This window comes from Mobula hypostoma, chromosome 12 (genome assembly GCF_963921235.1).
Source record: "Mobula hypostoma chromosome 12, sMobHyp1.1, whole genome shotgun sequence".
Taxonomy (NCBI): domain Eukaryota; kingdom Metazoa; phylum Chordata; class Chondrichthyes; order Myliobatiformes; family Myliobatidae; genus Mobula; species Mobula hypostoma.
The window spans coordinates 65,883,653-65,905,795 of record NC_086108.1 but is presented as its reverse complement, the minus strand read 5'-3'; the positions used below and the strand labels follow the sequence as shown (position 1 = coordinate 65,905,795).

The 22,143-nt window shown below is 38.6% G+C and overlaps 1 protein-coding gene across 1 annotated transcript in view; it reads left to right on the top strand.

The window, feature by feature from the left end:
• stil (STIL centriolar assembly protein) overlaps positions 1-22,143 on the top strand; it is a 58,398-nt gene that overhangs the window by 9,905 nt on the left and 26,350 nt on the right. Inside the window, exons 2-10 of the mRNA XM_063064304.1 lie at positions 5,610-5,695; positions 5,800-5,907; positions 6,699-6,814; positions 9,663-9,850; positions 10,455-10,702; positions 14,430-14,513; positions 14,869-14,955; positions 17,690-17,837; positions 19,652-19,761. Coding sequence (XP_062920374.1) covers positions 5,655-5,695; positions 5,800-5,907; positions 6,699-6,814; positions 9,663-9,850; positions 10,455-10,702; positions 14,430-14,513; positions 14,869-14,955; positions 17,690-17,837; positions 19,652-19,761 — 1,130 coding nt within the window. The 5' untranslated portion in view covers positions 5,610-5,654. The remainder of the gene's footprint in view (positions 1-5,609; positions 5,696-5,799; positions 5,908-6,698; positions 6,815-9,662; positions 9,851-10,454; positions 10,703-14,429; positions 14,514-14,868; positions 14,956-17,689; positions 17,838-19,651; positions 19,762-22,143) is intronic.

Genomic DNA, 22,143 nt, shown 5'->3' with positions numbered 1-22,143 from the left:
CTATTATTTAGATGGGGAGAGAATTCAAAATGCAGAGATGCAAAAGGACTTGGGAGTCCTTGTGCAAGATACCCTGAAGGTTAACCTCCAGGTTGAGTCGGTTGTGAAGAAGTTGAATGCAATGTTGGCATTCGTTTCTAGAGGTATAGAATATAAGAGCAGGGATATGATGTTGAGGCTCTATAAGGCACTTGTGAGACCACACTTGGAGTATTGTGTGCAGTTTTGGGCTCCTTATTTTAGAAAGGATATACTAACATTGGAGAGAGTTCAGAGAAGATTCACGAGAATGATTCCAGGAATGAAAGGGTTACTGTATGAGGAATGTCTGGCAGCTCTTGGGCTGTATTCTCTGGAGTTCAAGAGAATGAGGGGGGATCTCGTAGAAACATTCAGAATGTTAAAAGGCCTGAACAGGTTAGATATGGCAACGTTATTTCCCATGGTAGGAGTTTCTAGGACAAGAGGGCATAACTTCATGACTGAAGGACGTTCTTTTAGAACTGAGATGCAGAGAAATTACTTTAGTCAGAGGGTGGTAAATCTGTAGAATTTTTTTGCATGAGCAGCAGTGGAGGCCAAGTCATTGTGTGTATTTAAGGCAGAGATAGGTTCTTGATTAGCCAGGGCATCAAGGGTATGGGGTAAAAGCAGGGGAGTGGGGATGACTGGAAGAATTGGATCAGCCCATGATTGAATAGTGCAGCAGACTCGATGGGCCGAATGGCCTACTTCTGTTCCTATATCTTATGGTCTTATAACCCTTTCATTTCCAGAATCATCCTTGTGAACCTCCTCTGAATCCTCTCCTTTCCCAGCACATCTTTTCTCAGATGAGGAGCCCAAAGCTGTCCACAATACTGAAGGTGAGGCCTCACCAGTGCCTTATAAAGCCTCAGTGTCACATCCCTGCTGTTGTACTCCACATCTCTTGGAATGAAGGCAAACATTGCATTTGCCTTCCTCACCACCAACTCTACCTGCAAGTTAACCTTTGGGGTGTTCTGTACAAGGACTCCCAAGTCCCTTTACTTCTCAGAGTTTTGGATTTTCTCCACATTTAGAAAATAGTCTGCACGTCTATTTCTTCTACCAAAGTGCATGACCGTGCATTCTCTAACACCATATTTCATTTACCACTCTCTTGACTATTCTCCCAATCTAAGTCCTTCTGCAGCCTACCTGTTTCCTCAACACTACCTGCCCCCTCCACCAATCTTTGTATCATCTGCAAACTTGGCAACAAAGCCATCTATTACATTATCTAAATCATTTATGTACATCATAAAAAGACGCGTTCCCAATACTGAGCCCTGCCGCACACCACGAGACGCTGGCAGCCAACCAGAAAAGGATCTGTTTATTCGCTCTTGCTGCCTCCCACCAGTCAGCCAATGCTCTAACCACGCCAGTAACTTTCCTGTAATACCATAGGCTCTTAACTTAGTAAGCAGCCTCATGTGTGGCACCTTGTTGAAAGCCTTCTGAAAGTCCAAATATACAACATCCACTACATCCTTTATCTATCCTACTTGTAAACTTCTCAAAGAATTCCAACAGGTTATCAGGCAAGATTTTCCTTGAAGGAAACTGTGCTGACTTTGTCCTGTGTCACCGAGTACTCCAAAGCCTCATCCTTAACAAATGACCAACATCTTCCCAACCATTGAGGTCAGGCTAATTAGTCTATAATTTCCTTTCTACTGCCTTCCTCTTTTCTTAGAGTGGAGTGACATTTGCAATTTTCCATTCATCTTGCACCATGCCAGAGTCCAATGATTTTTGAAAGATCATTATTAATGCGTCCACAATTTCTGCCACTACCTCTTTCAGAACCCTAGGGTGCAGTTCATCTGGTCTGGGTGACTTATGTACCCTTAGGTCTTTCAGCTTTTTGAGCACCTTCTCCCTTGTAACAGTAACTGTACTTACTTCTCTTCCTTCACACCCGTCAACATTTAACGCACTGCTAGTGTCTTCCACCGTGAAGACTGATGCAAAATACTCATAGTTCATCTGCCATCTCCTTGACCCCTGTTATTATTTCTCTGGCCTCATTTTCTAGCAGTCCTATATCTACTCTCATCTCTCTTTTATTTTTTACATACTTGAAAAAGCTTTTACTATTCTCTTTGATATTCTTTGCTAGCTTGCTTTCATATTTCATTTTTTCCCTCCTAATGATTTTTAGTTGCTCTCTGTAGGTTTTTTAAAGTTTCCCAATCCTCTGTCTTACCTCTAATTTTTGCATTGTTGTATGCCCTCCCTTTTCCTTTCACATTAGGTTTGACTTTCCTTGTCAGCCATGGTTGTACAATTTTTGCCATTTGAGTGTTTCTCTCTTTTGAATACACCTATCCTGCACCTTCCTCACTTTCCCCAGAAACTCAAGTCGTTGCTGTTCTACCATCATCCCTGCCAGCATCTCTTTCTAATTGACTTTGGCCAACTCCTCTCGTACCACTGTAATTTCCTTTACTCCACTGAGATGCTGCTATGTCAGACGTTACTTTCTCTCTCAAGTTAAAAGAAACTTAATCATATTATGATCAGTATCTCCTAAGGGTTCTTCTACCTTAAGCTCCCTAATCACCTCTGGTTCATTACATAACACCCAATCAAGTATAGTTAATCGCCTAGCAGGCTCAACAACAAACTGCCCTAAAAAGCCATCTCGTAGGCGTTCAAGAAACTCAGTCTCTTGAGATCCATTGCCAACCTGACTTTCCCAATTGACCTGCATGTCGAAATCTCCCATGACTATCATAACATTGCCCTTTTGATACGACTTTCCATTTCCTTTTGTAACTGCCGTCAGGGTCCTTTTACCCTTGCAGTTTCTTAACTCAACCCACAAGGATTCAAAATCTTCTGATCCTATGCCACATCTTTCTACTGATTTGATGCCATTTTTTGTTCGCACCAGCAGAGCCATGCCACCTCATCTGCCTACCTTCCAATATCTCCAATACAATGTCTAACCTTAACATTCAGCTCCCAACTACAACCATCCTTTAGTCATGATTTAGTGATGGCCACAAAATCTGTAATAGTGCAACAAGGTCATCCACCTTATTTCTTATACTCTGTGCATTGAGATATAACACTTTGAGGGCAGCATTTGCTACCGTTTTTGATTCTGCATCCCCAGTGTACTAATACTCATCTTACTGGTTGCAGTTCTGTCCTGTGCTCTGCAGCCCTCCTGACTGTCTGTCTGCATGCATGTTCTCTTTGCTTTTTTACCATCCATCCTATCCTGAGTCCCTTCGCTCCAGTTCACTCCCCCTGGCGTCCATTAGGGGTATTTTGTTCACACTCAGCTGATGTTTACTCTTGTCTCTGATTTAGCAACTGTCATAGCTTTACATGCGAACTCAGATCAGTAATTAGTTGGTCTTATTTGCAACATTAATATGTTAATACAAAATCGTCCAATATTATATCTTAACAATTTTTTTTTGTTTTTGATGCATTCGAATTCCTAATTTATTGCTTTTGTTTTTTGTTTGTGTGTTGTGTGTTTTGTGTTTACTAAAATTCCCTCATTACAGCAGCAACATTTAAAAACATACTTGGCAATGTGCAGATTTAACTAATAATAATACTGTACGGCTTTGTCTGCTCAGGCGGTATTGAACCTGGGTATGGTAGCACCACAGTCCAGGAACTGCATATGTAGCCAGCTCCTAGTGTTACGTACCCCGTAACTGGGTTGCCAAACCAGCAGAAATGGATCACTCAGTTGGAGTCTGGATTACTAGAACTAAGAAAGTTTTATTAAAGAAACAAGCAACACAGTACTCTAATCAAAAGGATAATAAATGCAACAGTTCAGCAATGATAAACACACATGTACACAGAATTAGGATAACAGGATCAATCAAGCTCTATCGTCGTCTAGGGGTAAATGGCCAGTTTCAAAGTGACGCAAAGTTCAGTTCAACTGAGTTCATTTCAGTTCACAGTAATCACTGTCGCGGCGATGGACAGTGGGGGGAAGGAGAGACAGAGCAAAAACGAATGAATATTCAAACGGGTTCCACACAGACCTTCGATATTCTTCGCAGTCAGCTTTCGGGCGAGCCCTTTGTGATGTCTTCTGAGGTCACCGACTGTGACCCCTCCATTTCCAGATACGATCGTTTCTCTGCGGTGAACCTGGCACCCAGGCAAGGGCGGACACACACCAGGTTCCCGCCGATCGTACCTTTCCACCCTGTGCGTCTATGGCTTGGTCCCGCGACCAGCCCTCCAAAACTCCCACTGACGTGTGGGAGGCACACCGCTTCCAGGGTCTCGTTACCTTGTGGTGTCGTGTGTGTGTTGCCTTAGCGAACCTGTCCCTTTTTATCCCCCTGCTGGGGTATCGCCTGTCCATCACTTCAAACAGTTCAGGGTTCAAAGGGGAGCCGATCTTGACAGCTCTCCTTCCGTCCCTTCATTAACATCTCCAAATGCTGCTCCATTGTTTTCCTTATCTCTCTTTCTCCTGAAGACAGGTGGCAGACCAACTGCTGATCCCACTGGTGCCACCACAAGACAGCTAACATCTTAATCTATGTGTATTCTCGTCACACTAGTTAAGCACAAAAACACTGCACTCTTGGTATTGCTTCTGGGTCTCAATCAGTGCACCAAGCTCATCCATTTTACTTCTCAAGGACCCCACGCATCACATGTCAATCATGGGGAATGTAAGGTCTATGTTTCCTCCTCCCAGCCTCAACTTCCGCTCTGGGTCTGCAACCTCTGTGTCGCCTCCCCAAGTTTCCACGGGATCTCAGGTCGTACTCCAGCAGCAGTGTCGGTTTGCATCGCTCAATCAGCTGGAATCTGGAATAAACACAACCTTTACTTCATGCACAAGGTAGCCATCACAAATGGTCCTGGCACACAATAATCCAGAATGACACACAAGAAAACATAAAATAACTTGAAGTAATATGAAAACGGCAAGCACAGGAGCTATTGCAACGAGCTGCCACTAGCACGGCACCATCTTGCATGGGGAATAAAAATGTTAACTTGTTGGTAACAAAGGGTATAGACTTTTAAGGAATACAACAGACTTTTAAGGACTTACAATAAGGAATGAAACTAGTTTGTCCAGATATTTTTCATACAGGTCAACAGAAAACAATGTGAAAATCAGATTTGGTAACACTCAGCAGGTAAGGTAGTATCTGAAAGGAGAAACAGTTAACTGAAACATTAAGTCTGTTTCTCTTTCCAACAATGTTGGCTGATCTGTTGATTGCAACATTTACTGGTTTTGGAACACAAGACTGTGGTTTAACATCATGACATTTTCTGAGTCACAAATATGTATATAATTTTCAACAATGTATAATTTTGAAAGGATATGGAGAAGAGTAGATGGATTGGAGTAGACCTTAGCAAGTAGTGATACCTTCATTAATGAAACCAACCAATATGTAAAGAAAAATTATTATGATATTTTATGTATTCATCTTTCATCTGTTACCTTAGTAGATGTTCCTTGGTTTTGAAAAGTTGATATCAGTAAAAATGTCACTTTATCAACTGTTTAAACCAAAAATATTTGAGAGCATTTTGTAATTCTTGAAGTTGTTACTTTTTTTCAGAATAAAACATTGAAAATAAGTTTGACAAACATCCCGTCTCATCTAATGGAATTTTCATATAAAGCTGAAAGCCAGCGGATCCAAAAGTAAGTAATACAAATTTATATTGAGCCGCAACTGGTGTTCTGAAAATGTTTTCTTTTGTGATGTGATGTATATTTCCTCAAAGATGCATTCATGTTCTTTGCAGGTCTTTGGAACATGGAATAATGCCTTTCACTTTTCCTAAGGCAAAGATAGCTTTATGGGATCCAACACCTCTTGGTGATGCAGTTAGCCTTCAACTTGCATACTACAGGTAGGAATGACAGATTCTATTTTCCCTGTATATGGCTTAATTTTCGCAATTATTTTCTTACAAGTTGCAAGCTGATGTTGTGTGGCATTGTACTGTTTGAATTAATTTTTACATTGGTTTCACACTAAGGTTTATTATCACTGATATATGATGTGAAATTTGTTTTGTGGCAGCAGTACAGTGCAAGGACAAATGTATACATTACAGAAATGGTGCCATCTAAAGAATAACAAGGGTAGTGTACAGGAAATGTTCAGAAATGATGGCGGGGGGTGGTGGAGATGCTGCTCTTAAAATGTTGAGTCAGGCTGCTTTCCATCTTCCCTGATGATAGTAATGAGAGGCATTTCAGCTCGGATTTTGAGGGTCCTTAATGATGGAAGTTGTCTTTTTGAGGCACTGTCTCGTAAAGATGTCTTCAGTGGTGGGGAGAGTTTTACCTGCAGTGGAGCTGGGTGAGTCCATAACTCTTGGCAGTTTTTTTTGATCTAAGGATTAAAGCAGTAAACTGAAAAATGCACATGCAATGCAGGAGGAGTTCAGCAATTCAGGCAGCATCTATGGAGGAGAATAAGCAGTTGGTGTTGTGGCCAGAGACCCTTCATTGGCAAATAAAGTAGTTTTAGTCTTTATAGTATTTTGTATTTACATCCTTTTAGAGTCTGCAGTGGTTTACTTTAGAAAATTAGATATTGCTGTCATAATTTTTTTAAGAACTGATGTATTTGTGAAAAGGTTAGGAGCCTTTACTATTGTAGTTCTATGTTTAGTAAATACATCCCATTCCACAGAAACCCGAAGCTGCGTGTGTTGGAGAAGACCTTGCGTCTGGTCCATCGCCATGCCAAACAGAGTGAAAGCAAAGTTTTCTCTTGTTTCCTGCTTGGCTCTGTAGTAGTCGATGATGGTAAGTTCATTAAAACCAATTTCTGAAAGCAAAATTATAGTTATTTTTATTGTAATTTTTGGAGTCTATATCTACTTCTAGGCAATGTGTACAGAAGTTTTACATTTTCTGTACCAATCTCATAAATATTTAATTCCATTGGTGGTCAAAAATATATTGATCGGAATATAAACAGCACTTGACGCTCGCGGTGTAGTCTATCAAAATCCTTTTCACAGCCCACCCTGCAGTTCACCTTAGTATCTTCAGTAAACTTGGTTATTGCACTTGGTCTCCTCATCCAAATTCCTGAAAGAAATTTTGGATACCTGAGGCTCCAGAACCAATCCATTTGTTAGTCATAGCCTCCAAAACTACAGGTTCTCTTCTGAAAATAGCAGGAATAAATGTCCTCAGTTTACATCTGTGCATTGCCTTGAATCCCACATGTTCTAATTTTGTTTTGTAACCTCTTGTGTGTCACCTTATCGAAGATCATCTGAAATTTCAAATATGTAAACTGCATTTGCAACCAATAGAATAATTTTCCCTTAACTGTTCTATTGGTTAAAACCTCAAAAAAAAAGTTTCATTCATTTCTGAAACACTATTTACCTTTTGTAAGTCTCTGCTCTCCACCTAATCACGTTAATGATTAAAATATTCAAAATTTAAAATCTGGCAATCATTTATCAGTACGTAAGTTCCTGTCTGCAAAATTTGTCACATTGTACTTGGTCAAATAATGCTGTTGTCAGGAAGAAGCTATTCTAATGTGGTTTTTATCTGAAAAGTTTGAACAATATATGCTTTTCTTTTCAATGACTCTACAATCAGTTTTTTTAAAAAGTCTCATACTTCTAGACCTCCATTATTTTGAGTTTTTAATTTAAAAAAAAGTTGTTTAATGGAAAAGAAGCTAAAACTCTAAAAGCAAACCAATATTTTTAAGTAGATCCTAGAGAAATGTTTCGATTGATTTGAAATGACAATGACCCAACCTAAATTGCATTGGTGTGGATCTTGATTTTTCAAGATGAAAGAATTTGGATTGCATTGTTCAGACTCCTTCCCTTCCTTATGTGCTAGACTCTTCCTCTGACACTCCAGTGACTGCTCCTTTCCATTTCTTCTAGATCTCTCCCACAATTATGTACCCATACATCCCAACAGTTATCATATTTTCCCATTTCAAGGTGGCATCATTTGCATGTAATTTATCCCAGGATCATTCTGTGTGCCTGTGCCCAATTGCCGTCTTCCTTGAGGAGCTCAGTTGCTTTGTGTTGATCAATGAAGCTTGGAGCTCAGCACCATACAACTTCATTCCTTAATGCTTCTGGAGCCATCTCATATTGCTATAACAGTCCTTCATTTGTCTTCACATTTCTTGGCATAATATTTAAAGGTGTAACTTGCTAGGTAATAAGACAGTCCTCAGGTCAGCAAGAGCTGAGTTTTCTCATGCCACCAAGAAGGTAAATGGCATTGTTCACAGAGAATGTTTCTGTGACACCAGAAACACGAGGCACATGTGGCAATACATTCAAATAATAACAGACTACAAGTCCATGCTGCACATCAAAGACAGTGACGCCTCTTGATGGGCTGAACGTTTTTTACGCTTGGTTTGATGCATAGGACAATGCATTGGCGATTTGATTTTTTTTTTCCCCCCCTCCTCCCCTGAGGAGCAAGTACTCTGTCTGGCCACAGCTGATCTGAGAAAGACCCTAGCCAGAGTCACTTAAAGCAGTGGAGCCTGGTAACGTACGTGGTCTGATGCTGAGGCAGCATGCAGAGAGTCTAACAGACATCTTCAATACCTTTGGCATGGTCTACTATCCCCTGAAGCTTCAAGGTGGCCACCATCATCCTGGTGCCCAAGAGGGTGACAGTAACCTGCGTCAACCCCCTCCGATTTTTACAAGAGCACCATCAAGAGTATCCTGACCAGCTGTATCACCATTTAGTATGGGAATTGCAAGGCATCTGACCACAAGTCCCTGCAATATTTGGCAAGGACTGCTGGGAGGATCATCAAGGACTCTGTTTCTCTCGCCCCTCAATCCGGTAGAGATATTTATCAGGAGTTCTGTGTACGCAGTGCCTCTAGCATTGTCAGTGATCACTCCCATCCATCCGACAATCTCTTTGAACCCCTATCATCAGGCAGGAGGTACCGTAGCATTAGGACTAAATCTGTTAGGATGGGAAACAGCTTCCTCTCCCAGGCTGCTGAACTCCCTGCTACCACTCAGGTTTAATCATGTATGGAACACCAGTTATGTGTTTACTTTTTCACTTGTATCATATATGCACCTTATTATTTGTTAATTTAGTTTGGTAATGTTACTTTGTGTGTGAGTTATATGTACTATTTTGTGCACCTTGGTCTGGAAGAATGCTGTTTCATTTGGCAATATCAATGAGTACAGTTAATTGATAATAAACTGAACTTGTACTTGATCTCCATCTCTTCTCTGTAGTTCTATTACTTTTTCCTCCTGCTGCATTGTTGCAAGTCGATGTTCATCACTGCAACTTAGCTGAACGTAACTTTCATGCCATTGAAATGCTTTGCTTTGATATCTTATGCCTTTCAATGTCTTAAAATATCCGTCGAATTTGAATTTCTTTTTGTTCAATGTTTCATTTCATTTGCATTCTATTTCTTGTGTATATGTTGTCACGTTGTTGATCAGTGGAATTTAAGCAACCAGCAGTATCAACCTCTAATTAATCAAAATTATTAAACTTCATTCACAAAATGACATTTTCTGAACTGGCCTTTTGAGAAACTTTTATTTAAATAAGGCTTTGTGAAATTATTTACTTGGTTAAGTGAGTGTAATTTGTCTCAATGCAGATGAGGAAGGTGTTACACTGACTATAGATCGCATTGATCCTGGACGAGAAGTTGCTGGGCGTTCTGACAAGGTTCCCACAGCACTTCTTCCTGGTGATTTCCTGATTCCATGTACAGTTGATACTCAAGGACCTGCTTCTAGAGACATCAATGTCTATACATCTGAGGATTTCCATGCTGCATTTAAGGTAATTACATATGAATGACAGAACAATATTGAATTTTAAGAATACTTATGTAGGCATTTTCTGAAATGACTCAAAGATTTTCTTTTTTTCACATCCCTCTTTTTCTACTTTTGTTAATCTGGCATTGGCTACAAACTCTGGTTTCCTATATGAGAGAAAACTATTTGGGTTGTTCTGCTTTTTTTTTTGTATTCTACTGTGAATTTTCTCTTTGAGATGTAACCTATCATTTTATATCTTGCCTATGATGTTTCAGCAACTTAAACACACTTTCCTGGTGGAACAGTGGTTCATTCATATGATTTTCAGTTTTGTATATTACATTCAGATTTTATGATGTGATCTCTTGTTTTCATTTCCAGGCTTTGATAATTGTGTCAAAGTATAGTAAATATTAATTACATCAAATGATTGATTTCTTTCTACATCCCTTTGCAAACTTATTTTTTATATTTTATAATGTACTACTGGAGTCAATGTAGCTTACTCTGAATGCATGGTGCTTTGACATAGTTTTATGGATTTGAACTCATCTTTTTGGGTTAGAATGATAATGTTGAAGTCTATACGGACATTAGTAATTGTGTCTATTCTAATTTACCAGGCACTACACTACTACTGTAGTGGCAAGGAAACAATCGACTCTTCTAGACTTCTTACAATGAGAGGACATATTACATGCATGAACCAATTGGATAACCTAACCCTGGAACTTCGCTGGGCAGCTGTTACAATAGCAATAGTCTTTGAAGCTACTCCAATCAATAAAATTCCCATAATCCCTACAGCTTTGGCAAGAAATTTAACCAGCCCACTTAATATTGCTCAGATTCAAGGAACATACAAATTTGGGTGAGTTGGGCATGAAAACATTGAAAATATATGCACTTATGGGAAATTCTAAGATGCCATATTCAAATTTGTTGCATTTGTTCACATATGATGATTCTGAAAGCCTGTTTTTGTTTAAAGAAATTTGCTGCTGAAGGCATTATATGAATATAGGTAAGCATCTGGTGGTGCTTTGCAATAGTATCATCAAGCAATTTAACAAGATATTTAATCTGGTTTTGAGGGAGAAACAGGCTTTGTGATATTAGGATGCAAATGGTTAAGGAAAAAAAGACCTGCTTTTTGTGGGGTCCCATCATGTTTTACAGCTAACAATGTACTTTTAGAGATGTAAGCTCAAATATAGAAAATGGTCATTATATTCACAGCACTATGGTAATTACCCAGAGAACAGTTTTATCGTGTTAGGGAGGAGAGCTACGGCAGTTGAGAGAGAGTTTTTAGAACAGTGGGGAAAGAATTGCTGTATTGACAGCAGGCATAAACTCCATGAAGAAGATAAGTCTCCTGTGCTGTAATAATTCAAAAATTCTTTAAAAATGGGTATTAGTTTGCTGTTGTTTGTACGACAGTGTTGAAATATTTTGTATTCACTCAACCAAGTAAACAATTTCACAAAGCCTTTGAGACAGTCCAAAAGACACTATTCTCTCAGCACTGGAACATAAATTTGTTTTTATGAGTTCCCATTACTGGAGTGCTAATTCAGTACCCTGCACTAAAATATTGGCAAGTCAGAAAAGTTTATGGAAACTACACATCTAAGGCATTAGCATCTGCAAGAATGAAATATAACCAATGAAGAGTAAACAGAGAATATCGGTGGAGTTGGAAATGGTCTTTGCAATAATTGCTGCTAGAAAAAGTCCATCCAGACCAGAACTAAATGCATTAAAACCATTTTGCCAGGAATTATGTTAATCAATTTAATATAAAAAATTCCATTGACTTGTGTTTTGGAAAATAAACTTTCACTTCTATTAGTGAAGCAGTTAAATTTACTATCTTTAGCTTTACTAGTGGAGTGGTGCCACAGCAACAACCCGGCACTCAACATCAGTAAGAAGAAAGAGCTGATTGTGGACTTCAGGAGGGGTAAGACAAAGGAACACATACCAATCCTCATAGAGGGATCAGAAGTGGAGAGAGGGAGCAGTTTCAAGTTTCTGGGTGTCAAGATCTCTGAGGATCTAACCTGGTTCCAACATATCGATGTAGTTTTAAAGAAGGCAAGACAGCGGCTATACTTTATTAGGAGCTGGAAGAAATTTGGCATGCCAACAAATACACTCAAAAACTTATATAGTTTTACCGTGGAGAGCATTCTAACAGGCTGCATCACTATCTGGTGTTGGGAGGCACTACTGCATAGGACCGAAAGAAGTTGCAGAATGTTGTAAATCTAGTCAGTTCCATCTTGGGTACTAGCCTACAAAGTACCCGGACACCCTTAGGGAGCGGTGTCTCAGAAAGGCAGCGTCCATTATTAAAGACCTCCAGCACCCAGGGAATGCACTTTTCTCACTGTTACCATCAGGTAGGAGGCACAGAAGCCTGAAGGCACACACTCAGCAATTCAGGAACAGTATCTTCCCCTCTGCCATCCGATTCCTAAATGGACGTTGAATCCTTGGACACTACCTCACTATTTTTAATATACAGTATTTCTGTTTTTTGCATGTTTTTTTAAAATCTATTCAATATATGTATTGTTTATTTATTATATTTTTTCTTTTCTATATTATGTATTGCATTGAACTGCCGCTGCTATGTTAACAAATTTCATGTCGCATGCCAGTGATAATAAGCTTGATTCTGATATTCCCAGGATGGTTTTATAATGTGTATATAGTTTACATTTTTGGAGACTTTAATAACTTCATAAGCCTGCAGTGTTTCAGTTTTCAATCTTGCCTCAGGTCATTTCATATTAAGGAAACACAGAATCTATTTCGATGGGTGTTAGTAAGCAACTGATAATTAGAATGAAAGCCTTGAATTTGAAATTATCTATTATGTGCATTAACTGCTATTACCAGAGAATGATATTCTCATTACTTAGAGGAAAAGTATTATACTTGCTATCTCATCTACCTCTTTGATCTAACTTTAGAAATGCTTTGGAAGCTGACTCAAAATAAACAGCCAGAAATTAGCAATGAGAACTGTTTTGTGGCAAATAATGATGTTGCTATATTTGCATAAAAATGCCAACTTGCAAAGAATGCACATTGTAAATCAAAGTACTTGCCTGGAAAATTATCTCAGTAAACAAGGAATTTCCATTGGAGGCAATATTTTAGTAATTGTTTTTTTTTCCACAGTTGTTGGGAATGAGTCATACCAGATATAATCATATTTTAAAATTTGATTTTAAAATATCAGTGGCCACACATTTTAATTCCACGTCCCATTCCCATTCTGATATGTCTATCCATGGCCTCCTCTACTGTAAAGATGAAGCCACACTCAGGTTGGAGGAACAACACCTTATATTCCATCTGGGTAGCCTCCAACCTGATGGCATGAACACTGATTTCTCAAACTTCCGCTAATGCCCCACCTCTCCCTCGTACCCCATCCGTTATTTATATACACACATTCTTTCTCTCTCTCTCCTTTTTCTCTCTCTGTCCCTCTCACTATACCCCTTGTCCATCCTCTGGGTTTCCCCCCCCCCCTTTTCTTTCTCCCTGGGCCTCCTGTCCCATGATCCTCTCATATCCCTTTTGCCAACTGTCCAGCTCTTGGCTCCATCCCTCCCCCTCCTGTCTTCCATCATTTTGGATCTCCCCCTCCCCTCCCCCCCCCACTTTCAAATCTCTTACTAGCTCTTCTTTCAGTTAGTCCTGACGAAGGGTCTTGGCCCGAAACGTCGACTATACCTCTTCCTAGAGATGCTGCCTGGCCTGCTGCGTTCACCAGCAACTTTGATGTGTGTTGCTTGAATTTCCAGCATCTGCAGAATTCCTCGTGTTTGGATATTTTAAAATTTTTGTGGTTTAAATTGTAAGTTGACTCACAAGAAAATATAAAAAAAATTGTGTTTTATAAATCGGCGTACAAAATGAAGGCCTGTTTAAAAAAGGGTGATTGCTTTTATTGTAGTTGTAGTGCAGGTATTGTAATTTTGAATATGATGCTGCTAACCCCAATGGTGGAAGAAGTTACGGCTAGTACTCTAATAATTTGTTAAATACAAATGCCATTGTTATGACATGTTTCTGTGGGATTAATGACCTTTGATCACATCATTTTATCTTTTTTATAAAATAATTTTGTTCACCCCCAAAATAGGTTTAAAAATAAAATATAAATCCACAGTTCAGTCTTGTTATAAAGGGTTTAAACGTCCAATTTATTATAGGTGTTTGCTACATTGCTCTAAAACATTCAGATACTGTTGGGATTTTTGCTATGATTCTAATTGTTCATTGTAACTTAACTGCTTTCAGAAGTAGTTATGGCAGGAGACTAGGAGTCACCTACTGACATTAATATACATCTTATATATTTCACTTGATTATTAGCAAGCTTTCTCAATTTTTTGTAATTTTCTTAGCTTTTTTGTAATTATTTATACATGTTTGGATGATAGTTACGACTCTTGTATTTTGTATCTGTTACAAGGTGTTGTATAATATCAAGAGTATTTAATTACAGTGATTTAAGTTTTTAAATATATTTTGTGCTAACAGCTGGTGAAAAGATGTTGTTTAAATTACAGATACCTTACAATGGATCAGACACGCAAGCTTCTATTGATACTTGAATCTGATCCGAAAGTGCTCACTTTGCCTCTTGTAGGAATGTAAGTATAATATGGTAAGCCATGTTAAGGGATCTTTGAGTGAAGTTTAAAACTTAGCCTATATTTCGCTTAATGAGAAATTGAGATATGTTTCATTATCTGAATGACAAAATTCTGATGGGTGCTTTGTGGTGGTACGGGAATGGTGAAACTCAATACTTTACAATAGATATTCTGAGGTATTTTTATACTTTGATACTAAGAATTTGCTTTCACTAATCTTCAGTCAAAATTATGAATTGGAATATTTCAGTATGTTGGATTTTGATTTGCATATATTAATATTAGACTGTCAATAGTGCTATTTTATATAACTGAAGTGCTGCTCTAATTCTTTACACCTTTGGTATTCTAGCTGGTTGAGTGGTGCTACTCATGTACATAGTCCTCAAGTTTGGGCCTACTGCTTGAGATATCTTTTCAGTTCTTCCATTCAAGAGAGGTAAGGTTCAACAACTTAAATCAGTCTGTAATTGAAGTACAGTTTTACAACTTCTACTGTTTTAAAAAGAAAATAATGTTACCTGTTGAATTTAAGAACTAAACTAATATTCTCACGGGGTGCTTCTCATGGAAACCTTTGCAGTGCTGTGCCTGTATTATAAGACCATAAGATCTATTGTAGGATAGGGGTCCCCAACCTTTATCGCACTGTGGACCGGTTTCATATTGACAATATTCTTGCGGACCGGTCGACCGGGGGGGGCGGGGGGGAGGGATTGGGGGATTGGTAGGGTTGCCAACGGACAAGAGTAGCAGTCAAATACGTTGTGTTTACCCTGAGAAAGACTACAATAACCATGAAGCCTTGTGCAGGCACCAGTGTGCACGCGTGACTTGCGCATGCGTGTACGATTTTTTCCAACAAATCGTTTTTGGCGATTCTGTTTGGGGGGAAGTGTTAATCACGACCGGAATATCAGTGAAAAGTGGCTAGTACACTCAATTTCCTTTCTAAAAGGGTTTATCTAACGAATTTAATATTAAACACACAGTGCATATTTTCCTCGCATGAATATAGTGATAAGTCAATTATCAGGGGAGGACAGGGGAGCTTGAAGTAAGTGTTGAACGAACTTCCAGTAGAAGTGGTAGAGGCAGGTTCGATATTATCATTTAAAGAAAAATTGGATAGGTATATGGACAGGAAAGAAATGGAGGGTTATGGGCTGAGTGCAGGTCGGTGGGACTAGGTGAGAGTAGCGTTCGGCATGGCCTAGAAGGGGAGAGATGGCCTGTTTCCGTGCTGTAATTGTTATATGGTTATATAAGTCAATAGCATCATAACATTTTAAATAACGTTTGTATATTAAACACACCACATATTTCCCCGTATGAACATATAAAATCATTGCAACATACCAATATCATTGAATCAGTGGGAGCCCTGGGCTTGTTTTCCTGCAACAAGACGGTCCTATCGAGGAGTGATGGGAGACAGCGATAGTCGAAGGGGGTTCCTTATGTCCAGTCTATTCCGCAATTTAGTTTTCGTTGTATTCATTGCAGAGATATGTTGGAAATGGAAGCAACGTTTTCAGTGCTTTCGTGGCTATCTCAGGATTTTTAGCCTTGACTTTGATCCAGAATGCCGACAGATGTTATGTCAAACATACTTTCCAGCCCGCCATCATTTGCAAGCTCGAGGAGTTGATCTCCTTCCCTCGCTGACATGGATAACGCGCGGGTAATGACTGCACATGCGTTCAAGCCCAACAGGGCGTGACAGGGAATGAGGAAATGTGCAGCTCACTCATATCGCCAAATCATATTGTTTCCTCGTGGCCCGGTAGCACATGCTTTGTGGCCCGGTACCGGTCCGCGGCCCGGTGGTTGGGGACCGCTGCCGTAGGAGCAGAAGTAGGCCATTTCTCCCATCGAGTCTGCTCTGTCATTCAATCATGGGCTGATCCAATTCTTCCAGCCATCCCCACTCCCCTGCCTTCTCCCCATACCCTTTGATGCCCTGGCTTCGGGGTTCCCCTGAACCTTATTATTTTCATCGCACTTCTCTGGCCTGCGATCTTTAACACTGAAAATGACAGGAACTGTCTAATAGACTAGATCTCGCCAGCTATTACTGGCAATTCTAAAGGGAATACTAGCCTAGTTGATTAATTGTCAGTATGTCTTGGATTTCTGTGCCTGGACTATCTAACACCAAAGTCCAAAGTTTAAATATTTAGAAAGCCAGAGCTTGTTGAGATTTCATCATTTTATACTCTCTTCTTGACATTGATAATAAATTTAATTAGAACTTTTAAATTAAAATAATCTAAGTACATATATGTCACCATATACAACCCTGAGATTCATTTTCTTGTGGGCATACACAGTAAATACTAAGAAACTAACAGAATCAATGAAAGACTATATCCAACAGGTCAGACAAACAACCAATGTGCAAACAACAACAAGCTGCAAATACAAAAGGAAAAATGAATAGTTTTAAATAAAGAAGCAATAAATATCAGGAACATTACATGAAGATCTCTTGAAAGTGTGTCCATAGATTGTGAGAATAGTTCAGTGATGGGGCGAGTGAAGTTATCCCCACTGGTTCAAGGGCCTGATGGTTGAGAGCTAATAACTATTTCTGCACCTGGTGGTGTGGGCCATGTGCGTCCTGAGGCTCCTGTACCACCTTCCTGAGGGTAACAGTGAGAAGAAAGCGTGGCCTGGGTGGTGGGAGTCCTTGATGATGGATGCTGCTTTCCTGCGACAGCGCTGCACGTAGATGTGCTCAATGGTGGGGAGGGCTTTACCCGTTATGGTCTGGGTTGTATCCACTACTTTTTTGGAGAATTTTCCATTCAAGGACATTGGTGCTTCTGTACTAGACTATGATGTAGCCAGTCAATATAGTCTCCAGTTCACATCTATAGACATTTGTCAAAGTTTTGAGATGTCATAATCATTTTGATTATTTGTATCTTTTATGTTCATTTAAAAGAAGTTATTCTAATACAGAACATGGCACCAGATCAGCAAGATCTCACCTACTTCAAGTTCCTTCCAATTTGCACACTACCCACACTTGGCGACAAACTATTTTTTAACAAGCTATTGTGCAAAAATTAATATTGTGATTACATAGCCATATTTATTTTGAACTATGTTATTGCACTTCATTCTTATATAAATTTCTGTTTGCAATAACTTTATTTCTTTAATAGGATTTTTACAAATGAGAAGAGAAGTTTTCTTCTAGTTCTGTACTCAATTACGCACAAGCAGCCAGAATTCTATGAATGCTATCCTTGTGGTGAAGAAAAATTGGATTTCCAACTACTTACCAGTACTGAAATATTAAATCTGTGTACTGTAAGTATAATGGTTTGTTCATAGAAAGCATTCCACTTTTCAACACCTGGAATTTTTTAAAATGTTAGAACCTAACATTAACGTATTAGTTTTGTTAGCATAAACCAATTTAACTGGCCTTCACCTGGTGACAAACTGACACAATTACACTGACGTTTCAGCTTTAATTTCAGTTGTTGACCCCACAGTCAGAGACAAATTGAACCTTATTAATTATTTTCCTTTTTTTGATCTCCATCTTATGGTTTTCCCTCCCCTTCTCTGAAATTTAGTACTTTTCTCCATTCACTGACATGAAATATAAGCTCCTGTGTTTTTTCACTTTTCATGGTTCCTGCCTGACTTTTTGAGCATTTTTTTTGTTTTTATTTTGCTTTTCTAGAGTATGCAGTAGCTTTTGGTTTCATGATTGTTGCTTTTGAAGCAGGGAGTTGTGGAACTGATGGAAAACTCCCACAAAGGAGAAGGAAGTTTACTTTTTTTTTCATATGTTTGATAAAGTCCAGCATTGATTATCCATCCTTAATTTCCCTTGAAAAGGTGGCATTATTGAAAACACTATAGTCCTCCTGGTAAATTTATTTCCCAATCACCTTGAATACAGATAAAACGACATATATTGCAATACTGGAGGATGCATGGTGCCTGTGTTGTTACTTTACCAGTTATAGCTTGGGTAAAGACCAGCAGGATCAAAAGTGCAGGTTTGATGCTGCTGCAAGGATCCTGCCTTTTCATGAGCTCTTGCTGTAACACGGTTGTAAATGCTCCTTCCTTGTCTTTTGGCACTGAAATACTGGCCATCACCTTTGAGGATGTTTTTGATATTCTGCTCTTCCCAATAACCGTTTAATGTCCATCACTGCTTAAGATTAAATGTAACAAGGCTGCAGATGTTTGATTTGATTTGTTGATTGTGGAGGTTTTTAATCTCTGTTGCTCGATATACTGTTTTTGCTACTTCATGTAATCCTATTGGTAGCTTTGTTTGGTTGGTATACCATTTTGTACACCTATACTACTCCTGGGTTATCCATCTGTACTCAAAGACCAAATTTGGAGCTATTAGGAAACTAATTGCTGTTCAAGCAGGGCTCTCTGTTTGACTACAATTGACTGGTGAAGGCCCAATATGCTTAATGTATGTCCATCAAAGTTTCTTTCAGTTCCTGACTCAAAAACTCACATTTAGAGTGAGTTCTTTTAGAATTCTTTTGCATGAATCATTCATTGCCCAGCCTGCTCTCAACCTCCATCTTATTTTCCTTTACATACAACTGCCTCGTGTGATTAGCCAAATACAAAGTTAACCATCTATTTGGATGACATTTAGCTGCTGTGTTTATGTTCTCCACAACTGGGAGGACTGAAACCATAACAAAAACTTCTAATCAATCTCTTCCTTCTCACTCAATCAGATGGTTTATATCTTCATGTCTTACCTTCTGCATTGAAAAAAATTGCTGATTTTAAAATTGCTTCTTTACTAGTCTCTGCTCACTCTATTAAGTTGACAATGTCACCTCCCTTCTTTCTTGTCCCTACAACTCCCTTTTGAAAGCTTTTAGAAAATCCACCGCATCATTGAAATTTTAACCACCTTCCCATGCTGTCTTAACTTATAATGAAAATGATTTGACATGTCTTTCCATTTTAAAGTTAACTATGAATGCAAGTAATTATGAATGATCAATTGTAGATTCTAACTGTGTAACAGCTCAGTAAATGTTGATTTGCTGGTAATACTAAATCTACCTGATCACTCTGCTCTTTCATAGAAAGTTAATTGAGCAATTTAACAATTTTTTTTTCAGAACTCTGAGTCTTCAGGAAAACGGCCAATTGAATTTGAGCTCAGTGATGGAAATAAAAGTCCAGAAAATGATTTCTTTAAGGAGGTGGTTAACAATGTCATGGGGACCTCGTAAGTTTTGATCAGCAAAATACAATGTACACTTACAAGTGGCCGTTTGGAGATTGGTTCCATTTAATATGAACATACTAATGCAAAGTGTTTCATCTTGGAATCTCTTCTATTGATTATCTTCTTCTCCACAGTCACACTTTATTACTTAATTCTGTTTTACAGGAATTTTTAAAAAATCTAAATGCTGATGAAGGTCAATTTTCCATTTTGTATAAACAATGTATTTGTAGCTTTATACATGATTCAGGGGTACTAACCTTGCCATACTCACTTACAGAGACAGAATCTTACAAATTTGGTAGTGGATTTGAAAACTCATTGTCAAAGCGCTCTGTGCCCTGATTATAGAAAAACAAATCCGTCCAAAGATTGATTTAATTATCAGAAAGCTCACAATATTAAGTTTATGCAAAATAGCCTCTCTTCCCCCCCCCCACCAAAATAGGGAAGATCTATTAAGAAGTATGATTGTTTACTGCAATCTAAATTTAGTTTGCATACAGTAGATATACAAAAATCAAAGTTCATCCTTGGGTTATGCAACCTTAAACAAGGCTAACATTTATTATCCGTTCTTGATTTTACTTTTTGAAGCACCTGCAATCTGAATGTAGAAAAGTTATGAAAAAATTGATATGTTCTCAGGGCAGAAGAGTTTGTGATATAGATATAATCATGTTCCCAGTTATTTCTTGACCACTTCCTTCCAGGGAATGTAAAAACTGCATTGGCAGATTCTTCAGATGTATTCTAGAGGTGGCACTGCAGTGTGTAAATAGCACACTGGAACCAGTGTGTTCCAAAGGCTGGTGATTATAGTTAAGTTTGAAACCAGTAAGTGGGCTTTAAATTATGACAAGTGCTTTGTGCCAAATTGTGTTGAGCTTTTTGAATATTTGAAGTTGTTATCAATCTAGACAATAAAGTTTAATTTGTTCCTTGTAAACAGAGGAGAAGCAGGAAGTGAGACTGATGAAATTAGATGCATTGAAGGAATTTGCCCAAGTGCTAGTATTGTAGATATCTTGAAATAGTTAGATGTTTCAGATGTTGTGACTGAATAATTAATCATGGGAAATAGAAGGGATGCTGGATTTTGGATCAGTCTTTCATACCTCGATTATGGTAGATAACGTTTATAGGAAAGAAAGCTCTTAACATAATCTACCAGAAGGAAAAAAATGCACTCTGTCAATTAATAGTGCTAAAGACCTCATAATCTGCATCTTGGGGCCCTTAAGAAAATGGCTGTATAGGTAGTTAGATGTAATGTATTAAAATTTCTTTGTTCTTGGAGGGAGGGGGGGATCCCAAATAATTAGAAAGCCATAAACAATTGGGCAGATAGCTTAAAATATTATTGTATGTCAGTTGTTAAGAAGACTGAAGCCACACTCTGAACATCTAATCAGTCTCTTCCTACATCCTGGCTCAACTGATCCACACTCTCTTGGTGCCTTTGTCTTCATAATTCCATTATAAAATTTACTGACTTGAGAGGTGTTTCTTTGCCACTTTCCGCTATTCATTATTAAGGAGTTAAAAGCAAAATATTTAAAAAATCGTAAGGGTCAAGCATTTTTGAAAGGGAAATGTGAAATGGGAACTCGATGAAGTTGCACTACTTCATCGAATCCCCATTTAGAAAGCACTTACAGAATGCACTTAGTAAGATGCCTCAAAAGTTTACCAAATAGGACACCAGGTTGGTATGGACTGGATGCTGTCTAGCTAACATAAAATAAGGATAAAGTAATCATTTTTGGATTGTCAATCAATGCAATGCCACAGGGATGAGTGCTAGGACTTCAACTATTTGCCCTCTATTTTATGAATTTGGATGAAGGCAATGAGTGGTTGGTAGTCCATGAGACATTTACATACAATTATAATGAGTAACCAGAAAAGTTAATACTAGTGAGAAGAAATGGAAAGTATAACAGTAAAACTTTGACACAATTTTATGGGATGCAGGTGGGTTTCTGGCATGCACTATAAGTCTCAGTTTATGGAAATGCATCAGCATTGAGACCAAAAATGTCCACTGGGTTGATTGCTGAGATAAAGGGTTGCTTTATGAGGAGGTTTAAGATTGGGCCTACACATAGAATGAAAGATTTTATTCAAACACAGATTTGGGATGAGGTATTAAGAAGCTTCTTGCTCTATGGAATTAGCAAGAACTGGTGGATGTACATGTAGTGGCCACCTTGTTACACACCTGAACATTTTGTTTTCAAAGATACTCTTCTGTACACCTCTGTTATAATGTGATTATTTGAGTTATTGTTGCCTTCTGTCAGCTTGAACCATCCTGGTCATTGTTCTCTGCCCTCAATAATAAGGTGTTTTCACCCATAGAACTGCTAAATCTCTGGT